The 23,535-nt window shown below is 43.7% G+C and overlaps 2 protein-coding genes and 1 pseudogene across 3 annotated transcripts in view; all 3 read left to right on the plus strand.

Moving 5' to 3' along the window:
• Positions 1 to 14,688, plus strand: part of DDI2 (DNA damage inducible 1 homolog 2) — a 30,129-nt gene extending 15,441 nt beyond the window's left edge. The window contains exons 3-9 of one of the 2 annotated variants that reach the window (XM_040987952.1): positions 1,677 to 1,913; positions 2,706 to 2,832; positions 5,032 to 5,159; positions 7,856 to 7,984; positions 10,336 to 10,439; positions 11,759 to 11,936; positions 14,627 to 14,688. In XM_040987952.1, the coding sequence (XP_040843886.1) occupies positions 1,677 to 1,913; positions 2,706 to 2,832; positions 5,032 to 5,159; positions 7,856 to 7,984; positions 10,336 to 10,439; positions 11,759 to 11,936; positions 14,627 to 14,643 (920 nt within the window). In that variant the 3' untranslated portion in view covers positions 14,644 to 14,688. Of the gene's footprint in view, positions 1 to 1,676; positions 1,914 to 2,705; positions 2,833 to 5,031; positions 5,160 to 7,855; positions 7,985 to 10,335; positions 10,440 to 11,758; positions 12,611 to 14,626 lie in introns of those variants that run through there. The other variant, XM_040987951.1, reaches the window with a different exon arrangement.
• On the plus strand, positions 6,952 to 7,072 carry LOC121161575 (annotated as a pseudogene).
• A 2,309-nt stretch (positions 14,689 to 16,997) lies between the features above and the next one.
• On the plus strand, positions 16,998 to 23,084 carry RSC1A1 (regulator of solute carriers 1). The gene has a single exon (XM_040987950.1). It carries the CDS (start codon positions 17,639 to 17,641, stop codon positions 19,421 to 19,423), a length of 1,785 nt encoding a protein of 594 aa, XP_040843884.1. The 5' UTR covers positions 16,998 to 17,638; the 3' UTR covers positions 19,424 to 23,084.
• The last annotated feature ends 451 nt before the right edge of the window (positions 23,085 to 23,535 follow it).

Here is a 23,535-nt window from a genome sequence, read left to right on the forward strand (position 1 = left end):
CAAAGCCAGGAGCCTGGAACTTATTCTGGTTCTTCCATGTGAGTGCAGGGTCCCAAGCCTTTGGCCCATCCTCAGCTGCTTTCCCAGGCCACAGCAGGAAGCTGGGTGGGAAGCAGAGCAGCCAGGACATGAACCGGTGCCCGTATGGGATCCCAGTGCTTCCAAGGTGAGGACTTTAGCCATTAGGCTATCTTGCCAGGCCCAGTCCCTTTTTTTTAAGCAACATCTTTGTTGATATATAATCCTTGTCATACAACTCAACTATTTAAAGGATACAGTGCAGTGTTGTCTAGTATATTTCCCGAGTTGTGTAATCATAACCACAATTGATTTTAGCACATCGTCTTCCCCTTACAGTGAAACACTACCTGTTAGCAGTCATTGTCCATCTCTCCCACTGATCTACTTCGCATATTGATTTGTTTCTGGATGTTTCATATAAGCTGATTCATGTAATGTGGGAACCCTCATATTAGGATTGTATCTCTCCTTCGTTTTGGTATAGTCAGCCTAGGCCAGAGTGTTGAAGCTGGTTTGTACCTTGTGTTTTAATTTAGAGATTTATTTATTTGAAAGGCAGAGTTACAGAGATAGAAAGAACAGGAGCTAAAGATCTTATATCTTCGGGTTAACTCCTCAAATGGCCACAATGACCAGGACTGGGCCAGACCCAAGCCAGGAGCTGAGCGATTCATCCGTTTCTCCCATGTGGCCTTAGGGGCTCAGGCGCTTGAGCCGTCTTCTGCTGCTTTCCCAGGTGCATCAGCAGGGAGCTGATCCAAAGTAGAGCAGCCAGGAGTCCAGCCAGCCCCTGTTGGAACTTCTAAGCATGTGGCAAACTCGGCAGCCTCTGCCATAAGAGCCTATGCTAGTGTCTCCTGATCCTCTGTCCTGTAAAATGGGGGTGCCTGCCATCTGCCCAGTGGGGGATTTGGAGTGAGCGGTGCCAGGCAGTCGGATGTGCACATTGCAAGAACTGTTAGAGTCTCGTGAGCCAGTGTGCTGAATTTGGAGACTGTAATGTACTGTTTGCTTGGTGAGGATGAGCCTTTTCCCCCATCGAGCATCCTGGCGGCCTGTGGCAGCCCAAACAGGGATGTGGCTCCTGAGAGCAGATTCAGCCATCGCCTGGGACACCATCTTCCCACGTGAGCACTGGTTCCAGTCCAGACCTGCTGATGTACCTGGGCAAGCAGTGGAAGGTGATCCAGGTGCTTGGACCCCTGGCACTCAAGTGGGAGATGCCGGTGGGTTTCAGGCTCTGGCTTTGGCCTGACCCAGTTCTGGCCATTGTAAGTGTACCAGCAAATGAAGGATCTCCGCCTGTCTCTTTCCGATTCTGCCTTTCAAATAAATAAAATAGATATTTTGAGTTTAAAAAGGGGACCATACCTAGAATTACATTTACTAAGACTGGCTTTAATTTAAAAAAAAAAATTGTTTTAAGTTGTAATATAAGGAGAAATTTTGGAGTTTCTAGCATTGCCTGCCCTTTGATTCGCTGTCAGACTGCCATTTTCATGTTCGAAGTCTCTGAAAGAGCAAGGGTAAAGCATTTTTCATGGTCACCACTTTGGGCTGTTACACACTACTGATGAGCAAATGTTTTTCGCTGTTTCCTTCAAGCACTTGTTTTTCATGGAGCTGAGTGAACTTTGAGTTGGTTCTTCCCACAGACTTGCCCCGGATCGACTTCAGTAGCATAGCTGTGCCTGGCACATCGAGCTCCCGGCAGCGCCAGCCAGCTGCCGTGAAGCCGTCCCACCTGTCTCCTGGGGAAACATCCTCATCACCTCAGGGCCTGGACAACCCAGCCTTGCTCCGAGACATGTTGCTGGCCAACCCGCATGAGCTGTCGTTGCTGAAGGAGCGCAATCCACCCCTGGCAGAAGCTCTGCTCAGTGGAGATCTCGGTAGGACTGTCCAGCTGACCTGGCTGAAGTGGTTGTGCCATAGCACATGTGAAGAGATCCAGTGGCTGGTAGATACCACCAACTTCCTGGGATGCGGGTCTCCCACGCGGGTGTAGGCTCCCAAGGCTTTGGGCCGTCCTCGACTGCTTTTCCAGGCCACAAGCAGGGAGTCGGATAGGAAGTGGAGCTGCTGAGACACAAACCGGTGCCCATACGGGATCCCGGAGTGTGCAAAGCAGGGACTTTAGCCACTAGGCTACTGTGTCGGGCCCTGGTATTTATTTCTACACTGGATTTACATGACTAAATAGTGTTTGTCTATTTGGAAATGCAGATATGCAGAAGAAGGAGATAACAGAAAGATCTTTCGTCCACTGGTTCACTTCCCAAAGTGGTCATTACGGCTGCAGCTAAGCTAATTTGAAGACAGGAACTAGGAACTTCTTTCAGGTCTCCATGCAAGTGCAGGATCCCGAGGCTATGGGCCTTTGACTGCTTTCCCAGGCTGCAAGCAGGGAGCTGGATGGGAAGTGGTGTAGCCAAGATATGAACTTGTGCCCATATGGGATCCTGGTGGATGCAAGGAGAGCATTTAGTCATTAGGCTATTGTGCCGGGCCTGATTTACTGCCTTCAAGAATTCGAAGTAAATATAATTGCTTGTTTAGTTATCCTTTCTACATGTTTTACAGTTGTGGGTTTTTTTTGTTTGTTTGTTTTTTTTAAGAAATTGCTTGGTGTCGAAAGTATTGATGATGAATCAAAATATAAGTTTGCTTCCTTATCGTTACAGACAGATTTTCCAGAGTCCTGGTGGAGCAGCAACAGGACCGAGCTCGGAGAGAGCAGGAAAGGATTCGTCTGTTTTCTGCTGACCCTTTTGATCTTGAGGCTCAGGCCAAGATAGAAGAAGATATAAGGTAACCTCGGTCTGTTCCTCACAATTTGGTTCAACACTGGTGAAGTGCAGATGCCCAACTTGGACTGTCTCTTCTAAACCAGCAGATGCAGGCATCACTGAAGCAGCGGCAGCATAGCGAGCCCGGGACGGAGCGTGAGCCCTGGTGGGCACTGCGCAGCTCAGATACAGTAACTGCATTCTGTTTTCGTAGACATACTGTGTGCACTGACCAAATCCAGGGATTGGACCATGTCTCTGCCGGTGGGGCCTGCTGCTGCAGTTCTTGTATTTTCCTCACTGAATACGCTGACTAGTCACATTTCAGCTCCTGTTTCCATAATGCAGTGGTTCTCACCTGAGGCTGCATGAAAATTCCTTGAGAAGCTTTAAATCTGCAGTACCAGCATTGTGGTTACCTAAATGAAACCTAACCTGATCGAAATATCCGTTGTCAGATAATGCTTTTTATCTGAAATTGGACTGGGTATTTTGGGTTGTTTGTTTTGTTTTTATTTTATTACTTGGCATATATGATTGCCCCAAGTCATTAATTCATGTTGTATCAGATATTGGTAAATATCACTTAAAGACCACTCACTCATTTAATCTCTCAGGGGAAGCGAGAAGATATTTGTTCTGAACTAGGTTGCCAGTCATCTGTGAGACAGGTCTGGCACCAGTTAAGTTTGTAGAGTAGCGTTATTCAACCTGGGAAACGGGGGTAGAAAGACAACCAAGGCAGTCCTGGAAGAGTAGAAGGAAAATGGAGTGGGTCGTGAGGCTTCTGTTTCCTTCCAGGGGCGGGGTAAGGAAGCAAGGTAACAGATCATTCTTCTTAAGCAGAAAACCTTGTGCCTCCGACAGGTATCTACTCGGAACCCAGAAGAGTCAGAATATCTAGTGTTTTCTCTGGATTTTTGCTGAAAGTTGTGCTTGGGTGGAGTCAATGCAAGATGAGGGGCACAGGGTCACTTTTAGGGTATTTCGAAGTTAAGCAATGTGCAAGCTATTCAGTTACATCCAATGTCTGTAAAGTTGTATTTGCTCTGTTCCACCAGTGATCACATAGTTATTTGGACCCTGAGGTGTTAGCATATTTGCCACAGTAAATTAAACAGGGGTGCCTTTGGTTTCCTGAAAAACGTCACTTTTTTTTTCTTTTTCTCTTTTTTTGCAAAGTGGCTGATAAAGCTATAGTCTCAGTTGAACCTAGAGTCCTGTTACAGAAAGCATGGGCACTGTGGCTTGGGATGAGGGCCAGCAGACACTCTGTAAGGGGTCAGGTCATGAATATTTTAGACCTTGCATGCCGTATGGTTCTTGCCTCACTCACGGCTCTACTGCCGCTATGTGGAAACAGCTGTAGAACATGTGAGTGCTTGATGTCATGTAGAAGCGTTTTTATTCAGACAGATGGTGGGCTGATTTACACTGGGCCTTACCAGGATCTTGACTCCTTTCTCTTACTGTCTCAGTCTTCAGATTAAATTGCCCAGACACTGACCTAGTTTCCATTAATTTGGTAATGCTTGGTGGTATTTTTCCCTCCTTTTTTTTTTTTTTCTGAAAAAGATTGGGAAGATGATAGGGTAAACCAGAACTCATATCTGTATGCTTGTCTCATGTATACGTTAGATACATTAGATTAAGACATGATTTGATGAGCCAAGTGAACTGTGATACAGCTGTGTTCAGTTTCATTGATACATGTTTTATGCATCTGCTCTTGGATGAGTGCTGTTTATGTCTTACACAGTGGCAAGTATCGTTTTTAACAAATGGGAAAACCCAGTCCCGGAGCCAAAGCATCCGGTACAGCAGAAGCCACTGAAAGACTTGACTCTTTTCTGCTGCCAAATTGGGCATCAGAAATGTCCCTTGGCACTCAATAAATCCTCAGTTAAATTTGGAGCATTCAGGAAATCCTAACATTCTACATGGTAATAAAGCATGGTGCCACATTGTAGTCCTGATGTTTCTTCTTTCTGCACTTGTAAAGGGACCAGCCATGTTATTGTATGAGAGATGCTCTGTCAGCCCTGCCTCACTGCCTCCTGCGGAATCACTCATTGCAACATACAGCACCAGTTTCAGTTCCCATTCTTGGCTGCTCTGCTTGGGCACAGGATATTCAAATCTGTTTTTAATATTGTGACTTTGAAACAGGTTTCTGTTCATGGAAATAATGTTAGTGTACCTGGCTTTGGGTTTGTTTCAGGCAACAGAACATTGAGGAAAACATGACGATAGCTATGGAAGAAGCTCCGGAAAGTTTTGGCCAAGTAGTTATGCTTTACATTAACTGCAAAGTGAATGGACATCCTGTGAAGGCCTTTGTTGACTCAGGTGATGTCTCTGTCTTTTGTGCCTTGGGCCCCGCCTTCAACACTTGATGTGATGTGGAGAGGGAAGCGCAGGAGTGCCCTCCTCGAGTGCCCACTGACCGATGCTGTACACTTGCTCCTCTTTTTATTGGAGATAGGTTTATTCTATGGTCTTTTTTTTTTTTAATTTTTGACAATCTTTACATAGTTAATTAGAGTAAAAAGTTTCAAGGGCTACAGGAAAGTGGGTAAGACTATTTATTATTTCCATATTGTTTCCTTCATGTATCTGAGGCAAAGGGGGATATTAAGGGAGAAGCCCCACCCAGTCTTCCCACCCACCCCAGGTCCCAGATGAGGGGCATGCTCTGAGGGTCTTGCTCAAGTGGTTTTGGTAGTTCAACAGTTATGAATTGCTGCCAGTCTCGCCACTCCAAGCATGATGAGGTTGTTGAAGAATCCACTGAATGACATAGTACATGTTAGAGTCTCCGTTTGCCCAGTTTTTCACTGCCAACATATAGCTGAAGTGGTTGGTTGAGTTGTTCTGTCCTCTGTCTTTTCATGGTTAGGATTCTGAATCCGGCAGTTCGATTGGGGAGATCCCAAAAGAAACTTTGCCTGAGGTGTTCCCAGACCAGATTCTTGAATGTGCTAGCAAGTATAAGGCCCGGCACAGTCCATTGCCTTAATCGGCTGGTTGTTGCAATTGCTGGGTTGGTTTTGTTTTCAGCCCTGACTTCCACTGGAACCAATGGGTATTGCAGTCCAGCCTGATTCTACCCAACACACACTCGGCCCTCACACAAACCAGTGGGGGCTGCAGCCTAGTTGGGACGACTCATAATAACCCCCACGAGGCTCGCCCCCTGCCCTGGTTTGCCAGTATGTGTAGCAGACTAGTCCAGTCTGTCCCACATCCCATTCGGCTCTTATACATGTCAATGGGTATTAAAGCCTAGTTCTATCTAACCAACTATTTTGAAATAGTTATTTGTTTTTATTGGATAGTCAAATCTACAGAGAGAAGGAGACAGAGGATCTTCTATCTGCTGGTTCACTCCCCAAGTGGTCACAGCGGCTGGCTGAGCCAATCTGAAGGCAGGAACTGGAGCTCCTTGAGGAGTCGACCTGGGGGAGGAAGGGCACTTTTCTTTCCCTCCTTTCCCTTTTTTTCCTCTGTCTCTCAGATAACAGAAATCCTTTTATTTTTTTAGATAAATGCTACTAAAATGTAAATATTTTTTAAAAGTGAAAGTCTCTTAAGATCTTTTGAACACATGAAGAAATGATTTATTTGAAGAAGGTGATATAAGGAAGAGGGCAGATCAGAAAAGTTTTGTATAATCAAAGATTAACTCAGTTTCCCTGTTTGAAATGAAGTGGTTTGGAAGGGAACAGGGTTTGGGCTAGGCTGATAGCAAAGGTTCCAAGAGGGAAAATCGGAGATAGCAGAATTGCATAGAAGTTACTTACAAATTTGGGACTGAGTTAGCAGAAAGAAGGTTAAAAGAAGCAAAGTTAAAAGTAAACTACTGGAGCTCAGGGGAATGGCTCAGTAGCTAAATCCTTACCTTACAAGCCCTGGGATCACATATGGTGCCAATTTGTGAACCAACTGCTCCACTTCCCATCCAGCTTCCTGCTTGTGGCCTGGGAAAGCAGTAGAAGATGCCCCAAGACCTTGGGACCCTGTAACCATATGGGAGACCCAGAAGAAGCTCCTGGATTCAGACAAATGGGAGATCTGTCTCTCCTCTCCATAAGTCTGCCTTTCTAATAATAATGATAACAAAAACAAGATTTTAAAACTGGGCTTTGTACAGTACAATGTTATAGCCGATGAGGTTTATCCAAGGCACAATTATTGCTAATTGAAAACTTTTCTACACAAAATAGTGAACTAAACCCAGATTTTATGAAGACTTCTAGAAGATATTAGCAGAGCTAGAGAGATTCTAAGTGAGAGTTTTACACTTGTTGGGTTTAAGATAGAAAGCGCAACACACAGCCATGTGGATCTAGAGTTGAAACTGTTAGATGAAAGAGACAGGTTGGTCAGCTGCACGAACTGATGGCAGCTGTCTTCTTGTGATGGTGAGAATATTTTAAATGCCCTCATGTTTAAAAAGAAGAGAGTCTAATTGGGGAAGAGTTTGGACATTTGATTGTTTGGGAAAAGATGGGATATATATTTTTAACTGAGAAGCCATAATGTCCCAAAGTTTGAAATAAAAATAACTTTGTTAAAGTACTCAATGGGCCCAGTGAAAACTGCATTGATTGTGAAGTATTGCCAAACTTCATGTTGCCGTGGGTAGACAGAACAGTCACCGTTTTAACTTTCTAGAAGCCCTTTTCAGATTTTCTTCCTTTTGATAATTAATACATTATAATCTCTCCCTCATTGTCTAGCTGCCACGCTGTGTTTTAGATGCTATTTTATGGAAGTTCAGTTAAAGGCAACAAGGAAACCTGTTAGGTAGTAATGGATCTGGACCAGGCCAAGGTCAGGATTCTGGAATTTCATTCTGGACTGACATGCGGGTGTGATAGGGAGCTAGGTACTACAGCCATCAGCTGCGGCCTCCAGAGGATGTGCTTAAGCAGGAAGCTAGATCAATGATAGAGTCCTGATGCCTGGCTAGTTGATGCTGTGTTTTGTCTTGCCACAGATTGGGTTTTTTTAAATGGTCTGATGTTTCTGTCACTCTGCAGGTGCCCAGATGACTATTATGAGCCAAGCTTGTGCAGAAAGATGTAATATCATGAGATTGGTGGACCGTCGGTGGGCAGGGATTGCCAAAGGAGTGGGGACTCAGAAGATTATTGGAAGGGTGCATCTTGGTGAGTAGGGTAGTAGATTTTTTTAGCCTTTTTTTTTTTTCCTCAGTATGGATTCATCTAATCAAAGAGATTCTGACTCCTTGAAGCTTTAAAATCTGTTCCATCATCATAGGATTTACATGTTTCTGTTGGTTACAAAATAACCAGACTGGGGCCCACACCATGACTCCTGTCTCCCACCTTGTGAAGCTCGCATCCCGTATGGGCACTGGTCCGTGTCCCACCTGTTCCACTTCCAGTCCTGTTCCGTGCTGTTCTGTGCTGGGAACGCATTAATAAAGGATGGCCCAGGGCCTCAGATCAGCTCAGCTCCAGCCCTGTGGTCATTTAGGGACTGAATACAACATCCTCTGTCTATCCTCTGTAAGTCTGCTTTCAAATATATTTTTTTTCTTAATCTTTAGGGAAAAAACCCAAAATAATTAGATTTGTTATGCTCTTCTCATTCCTTCTCCTCAGACATACCCGTTTCAGTTACTTTAGATGATTTATTTTGGCACTGTCTATTCAAAATAAAAAGATTTGGCAACTGTTTACTGGTAGAGTAAATTACTGGTAAGCAAATGCCTTTCAGTGCTGAGCCATCCCCTTGGACGCAATTGCTTTTTTGTCTAGTATTCTTCTCTTTTAGAATTAATGATTGTCTCCCTCCATTTTGATGTGTCACTTGGTCTGCTGTGTGCTGTTCTTCTCTTAACACGTGTTTCATGCTACAGACATTTCCTTCACATAGGTTCAGACACATTTGATATCATGTACAAATCATACGTCTTCCAAACCTGAACTGGTAGTGGTCCGAGCCTGGTTTCAGCTGTATGAGTTTCTACCTTCCCTTACTCCTGTCCTTTTACTCACGCCCCCTTCTTTCTTTCTCTTTTTTTTTTTTTTTTTAATTAATTATTTGGAAGGAAGAGTAAGGGTCAATTTTCTTTTTATTTATTTATTTGAAGATTTATTTTTATTGGAAAGTCAGATATACAGAGAGGAGGAGAGACAAAGAGGAAGATCTTCTGTCCACTCGCTGATTCACTCCCTAAGCGGCCACAAGGGCCAGAGCTGAGCTGATCCGAAGCCAGGAGCCCACATTCTCTTCCAAGTCTCCCACACAGGTGCAGGGTTCCTAAGCTTTGGGCTGTTTTCAACTGCTTTCCCAGGCCACAAGCAGGGAGCTGGATGGAAAGCAGGGCTGCTGGGATTAGAACCCGTGCCCCTATGGGATCCTGCTGTGTGCAAGGTGAGGACTTTAGCCACTAGGCTACCGTGCTGGGCTCATCATGGGTTATCTTAACTGAAAATAGTAGTTAATAATACACCTATGTTCGACTTCTTGAGTTATCACCCACTGCCTGATGGACACTGCCCGCCCCCGTGCTCGTTTGCAACTCGCTGTAATTGGGAGAAGAGCTAGGCCTTGAGCCCAGGCCGTCCACTGAGGGATGTATTCTGAGAAGCCTCTTAATCTTTTTGAACATTTGCGAGGTAGAGAGAGATACAGTCCACTGGTTCATTCCCTATGTGTTTGCAGTCACCTGAAATGGGGCCAAGGTCAGGAGCTGCAAGAATTGGGAACTCAATACAGTTCTTCCATGTAAGTAGCAACACAGCCACTTTAGCTGTCAGCACTGCCTCCCAGTGTGTGAGTTAGTGAGATGCTAGAATCAAGAGTTAAACACAGGGGTAGACTTGATGGTCCCAAGTCTAGACTGGGAGTAGGCCACCACTTGCCGTACTAATAACCCAAGTCAGGGTACTGGATCAGGTCCCGCTGCGCTGCTTCTGATCTAGCTCTCCTTCAGTGTGGCTGGGAAAGCAGCAGAAGATGGTCAAAGTACTGGAGTTCCTAGCACCCACGTGGGAGACCCAGATGGGGTTCCAGACTCCAAGTTTAAGTTGGGACCATCCCTGGGCATTTGGGGAGTGAGGTAGTAGACAGAAGATCTCTGTCTCTCAGTCTTGGTCTCTTTAACTTTCAGAGAAGCAAATCCTAAACTGGATACACAAAAAATGAGGCAGTGCTATATGAGTCATGAGCATCTTTACTGCTAGGCTAAATGCCTGGTACCTGAACTTGTTAGTTTTAATGTGTTTTCCTCACCAACTGGGCTTGAGTCCTAACGGCATGATCTGTGAAGTCAGGAGGTCTCACTGGATCCACTTTATGTGTTAACAGCTTCATTAGCTCTCACACTGGTCATTTGTTTTACCAGATTTTCCTGCTTGACTCGCCTATTTGCCTGCCTTGCCTTGGCTCCAGCAGACTGCAGGAAGCCAAGGCGTGGGTGGTGGATGCCAGGCTCACCTGGGGCTTTGCAGCCAGCATCGGGGTAACCTCTTCCCTGTCTGTGCTTCAGCTCAGGTGCAGATAGAAGGAGATTTCCTTGCGTGTTCCTTCTCTATCCTTGAGGAGCAGCCCATGGACATGCTCTTGGGACTGGACATGCTTAAACGGCATCAGGTAAGTAGCAGCTGCATTTCAGTTTTGCATCTGCTTTTTGTGTGTCATGTGGTTATTTTCAGATATCTGTTGGTTTCATATACAGGAAAACCAAGAATCTTGAGTTGCCAAAATTGGAAATATCTTTAACTATTTTTATACAAAGGTTGACATGATATTTCATAAAAATAAAAGGTATTGTACAATTTCTGTGAATCTGTTAAAATTCTGTTTTAACCTTATAATGAACAAGTGACTTCCTTTTGTAAATTTAAAGATTCTGGTTAGAATTCATGCAGTGTTTTAATCATTTATTGCAAGTGTAAATTATTTAAATCCTCAGAATTTTTTAAAGATTTAATTGTTTATTCTTAAACATTTATATATTATTTTTATTGGAAAGGCAGATATACAGAGAGGAGGGGAGTTTTTGGTCTGTTTGTTTTATGTAATTTGAAAGGCATGGTTATAGAGATCTGTCTGTTGCTTCACCTCCCTGAAGGTCAAATTTTACCAGGGTTAGGCCTGACCCATGCCGAGAATCAGGAGTTCCTTCTGGGTCTCCCACATGGATTCAGGGACCAGGCACTTGGGCCTCTTCCCCTGCTTTTTGTAGGCACATTAAGGAGACCCTGACAGGAAGTGGACAGCAAGGACTTGAAGCAACATGCGTGTGGGACACTGAAGTTGGCTTTAGCTGGCCCTGCAAGCTGAAATTATTTTCCCAAACAATATTTGCCTGTGTCAGTATTGTTTTTTATAAGTACAGTGTTCAGTTGAGACTGTGGTCTTTCCACATGACATTTGTTAGGCCACAGTACCCACTGGCACATGCAAGAGCCAGAATAATTGTGGGCCAGCTTGTCGCTGTCCTGTGGGCATGGTGCTGTCCTGCAGCGATGGACTTGGTGCACGGAGCCAATAATAACAGGTGTGGACTCTGACTGATGGTCAAAAGCAGAAATTTATTAGTGGCATCAGACTTTACACTGAGGGTCATGTGGGATAAGGGAGGAAGTATTGAGCTTATCAACAAAACCCATCAACAGTTTCTATGCTTTTGTTTGGAACTCCTTTTGTCTTGTATATTCCACCAAGTGTTCTCACTCATTCCTATGCTGTCCACTCAACTGTTCTCATACAAATGAAGCCAATCAGGTATAGAAAAGGTAGCCATTTGGTTGTTCTCATGCAAAGGATAGCACACAAAAGGCACCCATTCAGTTGTTTTCATACAAATATCCAATCAACTATAATCCTGTGCTCCTTGACCTTCTAGGGTCACAATGTCCTCCTACAACATTTTATGTACTGTTGTTCTTTTGCTTCTTCTTTCTCAGTGTTCCATTGATCTCAAGAAAAATGTCCTGGTGATTGGCACCACTGGCTCACAAACCACCTTCCTTCCAGAAGCAGAGCTACCAGAGTGTGCTCGGTTGGCGTATGGGGCTGTACGGCCAGAGGAGATTGCAGACCAAGAATTAGCAGAAGCCATTAGAAAATCAGCAGAGGATGCAGGTAATAGGAGTGACTGGAGTCTGACTGTTGCTCATGAACCAAGGAAGCACTTCAGAGGGGTCTCACCATCCAGGCGTAGACTATTAACATTTGTCTTACTGCTTCCTCCTGCTTCTTCCTTCAGTGAGCAGGTGCAGTGTTTCCGCAGGTCAGGAGCATCTTGCTGTGTGCAGCAGCACTGCAGTTACTTGGTTGGATTGTTTGGTTGGCTTCCTTTTTTTCCCTAATGGGAGTTGTAATACTGAACCCGCACTTTTATTTTCAGCCGTGTTCCCCTAAAAAATTTTTCCTTTTCATATGCCCATTTATTTTGGAGAACAGCATTGTCCCTGTGATGACAACACAGCCCTGACTTTTTAAATATTTTCTGAAAATGCTGCCACCGAAGGACAGAACTCACCAAAGGTGGGCAGCGTGACTGGCCTTTGGTCAGAGTGCACGGTTTCATGTCCTTCTTGGTCACAATGTGTGCTTGAGCCCTACCGAAGCTAGGTATCAACTACTAAAGTAAAGCTACCTTATCTTTTTTTCCTGTGGATAAAAGGTGCATGGTTGTAGCCTGTTCTAAGATGGAGCCAAGTTTTCTGGGTGATGTAAGGCAGTGCAGTCTGTGTTTAACAGTCCCCATCTGTTACACAACAGTGACTCTAGGATGTGTTAACTTTTTGTGTTTTTTTCTTAATTTCATAATTAATTGGAAGTGTGAAAAGTTTTGAGTTTTTTTTTTTTTTTTAAGATTTATTTACTTTTATTGGAAAGGCAGATATACAGAGAGGAGGAGAGACAGAGAGAAAGATCTTCCATCCAATGGTTCACTCCCCAAGCAGCTGCAACAGCTAGAGCTGAGCTAATCTGAAGCCAGGAACCTCCTCTGGTCTCCCATGCGGATGCAAGGTCCCAAAGCTCTGGGCTGTGCTCAACTGCTTTCCCAGGCCACAGGCAGGAAGCTGGAAGGGAAGCTGTGCCGCCAGGATTAGAACTGGTTCCTGTATGGGATCCTGGTGCATTCAAGGCGAGGATTTTAGCCGCTGTGCTATCACACCAGGCCCAGTTTGAGTTATCCTTAAAGTTTTGGGCTGAAGTTATTCATTAGTGTGATAGATTCCACACGTTGCTTTTCCGTTGCAGTGGAGTTTATTAGAGTTAACAATTTGAACCCTAGATAAAAGGGAAAGAACATTAGCAGCAGCTCAGGCGAGCAGCCTTGAACCTGGTTAGAATGGGTGGGGGAAGCAGATGGAGCTTCCCAAGCTGACCCTGTGCTACTCCCATCCATGAGCTTCTGTCTCTGTTTTACATATGAAATATGGTTTGAGTTGTGATTCTTATGTTTGTTGCAAGGGCAAGAAGACGCTAACGGTAGTTTTGATCTTTGCAGCAAGTCGTGCCTGAGTGAATTTGGCATATATACTCATGTTTTATGTTTTCAGAGTAGCTTTTCATGCAACATGTATGCTGTGTGTTAATGTTGCCATTTTGTGAAATGTTTCCCCCTTGTTTTTCATTTTAAATTTCATTTCCACAGTAACAGTGGTGCTAGCAAGGTGGTCTGGCCTTCTCACCACAGGTGCGCTGTTTGAGTGATTGCCTTTTTTTTATTTATTTGTTTATTCATTTTTTATTATTGGAAAGGCAGATGCACAAAGAGGAAGAGAGACAGAGAGAAAGATCTTCCATCCGATGATTTACTCCCCAAGTGACCGCAATGGCCAGTGCTGTGCTGATCCAAAGCCAGAATCCAGGAACAACTTCCAGGTCTCCCACACAGGTGCAAAGTCCCAAGGCTTTGGGCTGTCCTCCACTGCTTTCCCAGGCCACAAGCAGGGAGCTGGATGGGAAACAGGGGCTCAAGGATTAGAACCAGCACCCATATGGGATCCCGGTGCGTTTAAGGCGAGGACTTTAGCCACTAGGCCACGCCACTGGGCCCCCAAATTGCATTATTTTGATAGACAGACTGGGAAGCGCTAGCAGGTACTAGGTATTTTCAAACTCAGTGATGAAGATATGTCAATAACGGATTAAAAGGCAAGGCTTTTCCCCAAGTGAAAATCCAGTGCTAACATAGATGGCCTGTGCTGAGTTTTGAAGTAACTAACTGTGACATCAAATCCTGTTTCTGCTTTCAGTATCATTAAAATCACAACACTGTGGGTAACCGTTTCTTTGGTTACTTTACATCAGAATATCTCATCTTTTCTTCAATTGAGAGATTAGCCATTACATCTGATCCACTTTTTGAAATCTGGTTATTGTAAGAGAGGTAAAGCAGGAAAGTATTTAGGCAGATTTGGTTTGTTTCACTCTCAAAATGAATCTCAACTGAGAAATAAATTTGAAAAGTGACTGTTCCATGTGTTTGCTCACTTTTATTCCTTAAGATTTCACCTCTAATTCCAGTTGATGGGTCTACTTTTCTCGTCTAGCCCATGTTTGTTCATGAATTCTATGTATTGAATGTAAAATTGTTTGTTTTTTCAAGTTCTGTTAAAAATTTGCTAAGCATGATGTAGTCATATGTATTGTGAGAAGCTACTAGCAAATCTTGCAGATGTCCAGTCTACAGGAACATTCCCCAACTACCAGTTCGTGATTTTAAAATTGGCAAAGGAGTGGAAACTATAACCCTGCATGCTGTGTGGTTTGCGTTGTTAACCCGAGTTTGCTTGTCTGTTTCCTAATTCACACAGAGCGTCAGAAGCCGTGATGCATGTAGTGTGTGTGTGCTGCAGCTGGAGGGGGCCCCGACCAGGTATTTATAGACGCCGTGGTAAGCCTTCCGTCAGTGTCTTCGGCAACTTCTGTATTGCCAGTCTTGGAGCATGCTTCCGTCATGCATCTCACCTCATGCATTTTGATTACAGCCAGCCTGTGTGTACGTTTGTATGTTGGCAAATGTGTGAGAATAGGTTTGTGTTCAAAATCCTGTGAATTATTAGAGTAGTCAAGGAGGCCAGGGGATTTCAGTAAAAATCATTTCTGTTATCCTTGTCACATCAATTTGAGATAGCAAATCAAAAATATTGGTATCACAGTCCTTTGTTGTTGGAAGTAACTTTTTAAAAATGAATTTTATGAATCGCTTTTCTGAGAAAAGGAAAGCTCTTTATCAGATTGTTATGTGTGGCCACCTGGAATTCTAGGGATAGGGCATTTTCTCTGCGTTGAGGAAGCCATGGCTCTGTGTCCATCGTCATAGAGCTATAACATGCAAGTCTTACCTTCTGTTCTTGCATCAGCGCCTGAGTCTTTGGCTTGCCCTGTATTCCTCCACAGAAGACACCTGTACTCCATTTCCCTGTGGTGTCCATGTGACAGCCTGGCCGCGTTGGTTGAGAGATCAGCAGGGAGAGTTATCTATTACACTGGCCAGCTTAAATTTTCTAGGTGCCTGCAGGCTGGTTGTAATAAGATGCATAGCACTTGATTTCTTCTGTCTCTTTGTCCTGGTAAGGATGGGTTGAAGCAGATCAAGATTCGTTTTTCTTGATACCCATTGTTCTCATCCTCTTCTGTTGCCATGTAGTTATGACCCAGTCCTCCCCTACATTTAGAACTTAGGCCAGTGAAACTGACCATCTCTGCCTCAGGAGGCCTGATGCTGTTTTCCTAGTGAGTACAAAATCCATCGAAGGCCTCAGGTACCTGGACCTCATCTGGTTGTTTATATCAGTGGCATAGCAGTGCCATACAGCCTTTATCATCCCTTTCAGGTGTCCAGTATGGACATTGCACCACAATGTGTGTGTGTGTGTGTGTTTTTTTTTTTTTTCCTGTTAGCGTAAGCTGAAGTCTTAGAGACTGATAATATTCAATCTATCTTTAACAAAGACAAATACTGTTTTCCTGCTTATTGCTGAACTATAGGGTTAGGGGCACAGTGCTTTATCATCTCATACAGCTAACCAGGGTTTGATCAGAATGATTTAAAGCTATTTGAATTACAAACTGGATTGCTTTGTGGCTTAATAAAAGTTAAGGACTCACATTGGATGCTAAGATTTGACCCAAAGCCGTTGAGTTGCCCCATGCAACAACTATGTTGTAAGGCCATTTTTTCCTGCCAGCGTTTTGACTTTTTAAAAATTTTTATTTTCATTTTATTCAAAAAGTATACATAGATAATTTCTCCTTCTGCTGGGAGCAAAATCCCTGAAACAACCTAGCTTGGACTAGGCCAAGGGGTCCAGAGCTCCAGGTGGGTCTACCCACCTGGTTGACAGGCGTGAACATTAGCGTCAAGTTGGATTGGCAGCAGAGGAGCTGGGACTTGAACCTGACATTCTGTGTCAAAACTCACCACTGCTTTGTAGTTAGATCTGCCGTTTACTTAGAGGTGACTTTTCACTGGGTTAATGGAAAAAAGAAATTGGAATTAATGTTTTAAGTGATTGTTAGCTGTTCATACTGAGCTGATTTTTAGGCCTGCCACCTTATTTGAGTGGTCATTAATTCATAATGAACTTATTCATTGCCTTTAAAAAACTCTCTTACCCTACCAAGTTTCCTGAAAGTATATAACTTATTCTTAATGTAGCACTATTACTGTGGTGATGAATAATCCTTTATCTATCTGGAGACAGAGCCCTGCAATTCACTGGTTCACTGGTTTAGGCTAGACAAAAGCCAGGAGCCTGAAACTCAATATAGATATCTGTTGTGTGACAGCGACCTAATAACCATGTGAACCTCCTAGGGTACACATGAACAGGAAGTGGAGTAGCTGGGGTTCGAAACCCATGGACACCCTTGTGGCATTTTAACTGCTAGAGCAAATGCCTGCCTCCTGGGTATCTTTAAAGATTTATTTATTTTTATTGGAAAGTCAGGTATACAGAGAGGAGGAGAGACAGGAAGATCCTCCATCTGTTGATTCACTCCTGAGGTGGCCACAATTGCAAACTGAGCTGATCCAAAGACAGGAACCTGGAAACTCTTCTGGTTCTCCCACGTGGGTGCAGGGTCCCAAGGCTTTGGGCTGTCCTCAACTGCTTTCCCAGGCCACAGGCAGGGAGCTGGATGAGAAGAGGGGCTGCTGGCATACAAACTGGCACCCATATTGAGATCCCGGTGTGTGCAAGGTGAGGACTGTGCCAGGTCCTATGTAATTCTCAAATTCTAGTTATAAATGTCTCATCCATAATTCCAGTGTTCACTTAAAAAATACAAAAAATATATTGATATTTTAATCTACTGCAAAGATTTTCAAGACTTTTTGTATGCTTACAAGTTACCCAAGGAGTTTATTGAAAATGGAATGTCTCAGATTTACTCCCAAGGGTTGTTTTCAGAGTCTGCATGCTTACCATCCTGCAAGTGGTGGAGAAAGCTCTACTGGAGGAGCATTAGCCTATAGTTCTAGACTCAGAGGTCAGAAGTCCCCAAAATGTTTTGTAGTTCTGAGTGCTAACCCAGCCATGTGAATGTGTATTAATGTACTTGATCATACTGAATTACACCGTGCGTGTTTTACTCAGAACATGTCTGCCTCTATAATATTAAAGCATCTGTCACAGTGAAACATAATTCTTCTATATGTTTAATAGTCTCTGTGCGAAGCCTGGGATTGGAGGACCTGACTTTATTTTGGCCTTTTTAGAGTTGTCTCCCCTGATCATTTCGTGACCTTTTTAATGTGCTGATTAATCTTCTCCCTTTCCCTTTTGTTCCATATAGAGAAAAATGGTAAAGAATCTACCTCAATGGGAATGTCATCCTTACCAACTTTAGATGGATTTAATCGCCCAGCCCGTTCTGCAGGCCAGAGTCCTGAGATTGGTCAGCCCACGAGTCTTGCACCCTCTGTGTCTGCTCCAGACTGCCCTCTGGAGCCAGGGAACCCAGATGGCATCGAACCTAAAGCTGTGCCGGCTTGGGAAGCTTCAGCTGAGTTTCAGATGAACTCTAAGAATAAAGACCATTTTCCTGTCCAGGATCATTCTGGGCATGCTTCTTCAGCAGACCAGAGTTCAGTTATGCCTGCACAGAATTCATCCGAAGCAGCAGCTGTTGGGAGAAATCTGGAGGTATCTGCTGATACCCAGGGCCTCAGATGTCATCTCCACACACGACAGGAAGCTCATTTGTCCCTCACAACTACCCGGACGTTTTTAGGTTCTAAGGGTTGGCATCCAGAGAATCAGAACCTTAGTCCAGTAAACGACCTCCAGCACCACCAGGAACCAGAGAATCAACAGTTTGAGGTCGCACATCAGAATGCTCCATGTGACAGGGGGAACCTTGAGCTTCCTGGGGAAAGGCAGCAGAAGCAAGAAGCTGCCAATGTGGAAACCACGATGAAAGGAGTTGAGCTGCAGCAGGTGGATCTTCCAGATACAGGGGAGAGTTTTCTACCTTCAGAATGCTTTGGCCACTCAAATTCAGAAACAATTATGGAAATAGATATAGTTGAACAGTCCCTAGTTACTGTACTTAATTCCACACACAGTCAGAATGCCAATGTCCGAAATGTTAGTGCATCTGATCTTGCTTTAGATAATCCCTTGATGGAAGTAGAGTTATCAAAGTGTAACCCTTCATCTGAAATGCTGAATAATTCCTTTTCCATTCAGGATTTAGAGCCCCCAGAAGGTAATGTTGAAATGTCTGGAACACATAAAGAATGTGGGAGGTGTGCCCCCTCCTCCACTGTCTGTGACCACAGTCAACCCTCTTTGGAGTCCACAGAAGAATCTTGTTCGTCTGTAACGACAGCCTTGAAAGAACTTCATGAGCTTTTGGTCATTAGTAGTAAGCCAGCTTCAGAAACTACATTTGAAGAGGTTGTATGTCAATCAGAGAGAACAGCTGAAGGGCAAACGGGTATTGATGGCCTTTCTGAAAGATGGACACAAAACGAGCATCTTAGATGCCAGGATGAAGAGAGTCCACAAATCTTGCATGAGACCATATCTGTGTCAGGGAAGACAGAAAAATTAACAGGCACTTCACCTGGTGCTGGAATAGAAGATAGAGAAAATACTAACTTCCAGGGTCTAGGTGGTGGCCTGTCAGCTGATGAAGGTGACCCCAAATCTAGGAAATCAGTAGGTGAGAACAGGTCTGTTACTTTAACCTCACCTGAAACGTTTACTCAGTTAGACTGCACCGCGAGTATAGGAATCACAGGTGAGGAGGATACACCCAGTCAGACTTGCGAGCAAGCCAAGGCTTTGCCATCCAGTTTTGTGTTGGTTAAAGACTTGTGTCAGGGCATACAGAATCCAATAACAAACAGGCCTGAAACCAGAGAAAATGTGTGTCCTGAAGCTGCAAGACCAGTTTTTGATTTTGACTCACCTACCAGCCATTCATCAGCAGGTCCCGCCGTTCTTCCTCCATTCGTTTTTCCTGCTGCGGATATTGACCGCATTCTCCGTGCTGGCTTTACTTTGCAGGAAGCCCTTGGGGCTTTGCATCGAGTGGGTGGAAATGCTGACCTTGCACTTCTTGTTTTGCTAGCAAAGAACATTGTAGTCCCCACCTAACTGTGGAAAGTGGGCTGAACCATACTCCATTCCCTGGAAAAATGCTCTTTCTATACACACATGCACACACACACAGACACATACTCTGTCTCCCCCGCTTTCACACTCACCACATACACAATATATGTAGAAACCTGCAAACAGATTGTTGAGCCAGATTTTTTTTTTAAGATTTTTTTTCAGCCAAAGTAATTTATGCTCTCTGATGAATTTGTCTCTTCTACTTGTTAAAATTTGAATCTTTTTAAATGTATTGGCAGTATGTGCATACAGAAGCTTTTTATTCTCATTAAGATGATGTGTTCTGGAATAAAATGGATGGTTTTGTGTATAGCACACCATTTTAGAATGAGAGTGAATGCTTTGAAAGGCAGAAGCCATAAGAAATCTCACCACGCATGCAGCTGAAAACACCGCTTGTGTTTCTGTGCTGTAGGCAAGGTATGACTTTTTGACTCAGTCACCTACTCTGATGTTTGGAATTATATCCAGTGTTCTGTGTATTATGATTCATCAATTATTGCAAGAAGTTGAACAATAATTGAATAATATCTCCTAGCGTGATTTTTTAATTTGCTGCTTAGAATTTTAACAGGGCGAGGGGGGGGCTTCAATTTCAGGTACTTTTTGCATCGTAGGCTGCCGCATGGACTGATTGCCAAATACCTTTTTTTTATCTTGAGTGGGGTATCGTGGGGGAATTAATTTTAGAGTGAAACATGGTGCTACCCTGATTCAACAGGAGGAAGGGGGGAGACCTGTCGCTGCATTCCCAAACTTCAAGAACTGTGAGTGAAAGATAATGGCCGAGACACTGAAATTCATTGGAGGAGACTGAGTTTGCTAACATCTCACTGAGGACACCTCAAACCTTAATGACTAATAGTGAACTGAAGTTAATTGCCAGCAGCTTATTTGCTTTCCGAACTCATCTAGGAAGTTCTTCACAATCTCCCTGTGAGCTGTCACTGGAAGTGAAGCACTGAAGCATGATAGCCATGTCACTGATTCATCTTGGTTTTTGTAATGGCCAATCCATTTGGTGAGTGACCTTCATGGCAGTGGAACTAGTTTTGGACTCAAGTGGCCTTGGTAGAGTTTTCTCATCCCTTTTTTCCTCAGGAGTTTCTTTTTAAGCAAGATTCATCATATTTGTGTTTACCATGTCAAGTTAGAGTGGGGCATAATGCATAGTATTTATTGTGGCCTTTTTTTATACAAGGACTAGCCCTTGGAAATCCTTTGTCCTGGGGGCCCCACTGTGCAATAATCGTACTGGATAGATTTTAGGTGATTTTTTCCTGAAAAATAAACTCTCCTAGATAGCTAGTAAAAATCTGAAACCTGCGTTCTGAGAATAGGAATTTCTGATTGCAGGTTATAGTTTGCAGCATATCTGGAACAGACTTTGGAAGAGTGATTTCTGAATTTAAATGAATTTGTCTAATTCAAGTCATTGAGCACAGTTCCAACGGAGGCTCGTATCTCAGGAGTTTGTGAAATTTTTACTTTAGGCGCTCATAGGAGCTTTTCTCTGTCACCCGTTCCAGTTTGTTTCTTTTTGTGTGAATGTTGGCACGTGTGCTGTGAGAGACTTCAGTGTGTGACAGGAAGGCCCTTTATTGTCACACGAAGTTAGGAACAGGTTGAGGGAAGGAGCTGCTGTTTTCTGCTTCCCAGAGCACGTTCAACAGCTCTGCTAGGTTGTCTTCAAATGTTCTTTTAGACAATCACCCGTGGGAGTCCCTTTTGCCTGTCCTACACCAAAGATAGAAGGTGCGCTAGGAAACTACTTCTAGGATTTCTGTCAACCGATTCTTAGAACTGTGATTGTAATTAAGTAGTTGGTGCTATGATTGAAGCAAAGTCTAGTAGCAGTGCAGTGAGGCCCTGTGTTGGCTTCCTGGGTGGTGGTCTGGGTGTTTTGACCTTTTATTTAAAAAATATGTATATTTGGAGTCGTGGGGTGGGGAGGGGTGGGCAGCTAGAGAAAATTACCTGGGAGAGTGACTGCTCCCGAGGGGCCACCTGTGTGTACAGAGGCCTCACTGTGTGAGCAGAACAGACTTCGGCATTCTGTTCGACAGCATGACCAGAGTGTTCACAAAGTGGAGAATTGGGAGGAAGTCCCAGTATTGGTCTGGAGAAGATTGCATTACAATAGCTTTTCATGTGTTTATCTGTGTTTTTTAGGAGAAAGTTGAATAGGCCTTTAGTACACATATTCTTGATAGGGATACTATGTGCTTAACCCATTTGCCATATTTTCATCTTTATTTTTAAACTGTGTAATTGCTTTTAATTTTTAAAATTTAAACTTTCTGTCAATTTTTGTAAAAATAAAGTTGACATTGTTAGGATTCTTAATGACTGAAACTTAGCAGTTCTAGAACACAAAATATTAAGGAGCATTATACTAGTCACTGGTCAGTTTTATTCAGCGATTAGCACTTTAAGATCTCCAGAAATGCAGAAATTACAGATGAACTTCTAAGACGAGATCAGATCAATTCCTGTTTGTCAAGAGACGTGGTAAGAGCCAGTCGTCACCAGTGCTGGACAACTCCGTCGCCATAACCAGAAGTGGCAGTTCTGTGGTCAGCATGCCCCACCACGAGGGCCTCTGTCATCACTGAGGAGGGGGCGGGGAAGACTGGCCTGCAGTGTGTTCCTGTGATCTCGGCTATTCCTGGGCCATTTGTGCTTTCCAGTGACACCTCACAGGCCTGTGCACAGCCAGTAACCTTCAGCCCTTCTCTGGGCATTAGCCATTAATGTGAAGAAGAGCTGCTGACGGGGAAAGCTGGGTAGGTGTTAAGCATGCATATTCCAACTCGTACTCCACCACCTGTGGCTCTTTCTAGAGCATGAAACAAGAGACTTGGTGTCACTGATTCTAGCACGAGTGAATGTGCAGCCCTCCTGTCCTTCCCTGGCAAGTTTCCCCTCTAATGAAAGCCATGCACAAATATAGTCGGTTTAACTTGTTAGATCAAATCTATATAAACTCATGTCTGCATAAATACAAGTGTTAAACTCATACCTGTAGTTGATGAGTCATTTACACCTAATTTTTCATAGATGAAAAGGTGAGACATTTTTATACCTGCAGACATTAACATCATGGTGATGTTTATCCCACTGTATCTGTAACGGAGTACCTTGCAGGAGAGTAGTTAACTGCGTTCTGCTGGGCTACCTGGTGAGGGTCTGTGGGGTAACCATACCTCAGTACATCATAAGGGAAGCTAACCAAACTGGAAGTACCTGCCAAAAAGCCAAACTCCTCAGAAATTACTGGCTTTGTATAGATGATAACGAAATCAAAAGTTTCTCTTCTTAGAAGGTGAATGTTACCTTTCATTTTCTGTCTAAAAATATAGCAATGTCAGTTCCTCATAACAATAAAGCTTACTGCAAGACCGCCCTTGAGAACTGGAAATGGGTTGTAGGCCTTGGTTGTTGCTCTAGTTGTGCGTAGGAATCCATTGAATAAACTGAGGAACACGGGTGAACCTTTGAGGGACCTGCTTTTCTTTTGTGCCTTATTTTCTCTGGCTAGCAGAGGTATCAAATTGTCATGAGGAATGGAAGTGGTGCTGTGTGTCAGGAGACGATAGCCCTCCTGACAGGGGCATGCAGAGTGGCCCTACAGAAGGTTCACCCCGAATGGATTGAGATTGACCCTGCATCAAGTCATTAGATGATTTTTTTCAGATATGATTTCAATAGGGGTTTTTGCATTACACATGCCAAAAATGGTTTTTAGGTGTTCTATTATGTTTTTTGTTGTGCTGTCAAGTGTTTTTGATGACTAAAGGAGAGAAAAAAAAAACCCAGGAAGTTGGGCTATGCAGTGTGAGTCTGAACAAAGGCTCATTGCTGCTACTTTAATTAGTTCATCAGACACTGAGAGCCTGTGCCAGGCACCATGAACTCTAGTGTCACCAGCTTGGAATCCTGTCCCCACGAAGCTTTCAGTCTAGTAGGGAAACATGAAATGCATTTGAGCTTCAGGAACTTTTTAGTATGCTCTTAATTTAAAAAGTTGATTGGCTCCCGTTCAGAGCAGGCTTACAGTGGAATCAAATGCTGCAAGTCTAAGCTGAGAA

Source organism: Ochotona curzoniae, unplaced genomic scaffold, assembly GCF_017591425.1.
Source record: "Ochotona curzoniae isolate NIBS_2020 unplaced genomic scaffold, NIBS_Ocur_1.0 contig_4792, whole genome shotgun sequence".
Taxonomy (NCBI): Eukaryota; Metazoa; Chordata; class Mammalia; order Lagomorpha; family Ochotonidae; genus Ochotona; species Ochotona curzoniae.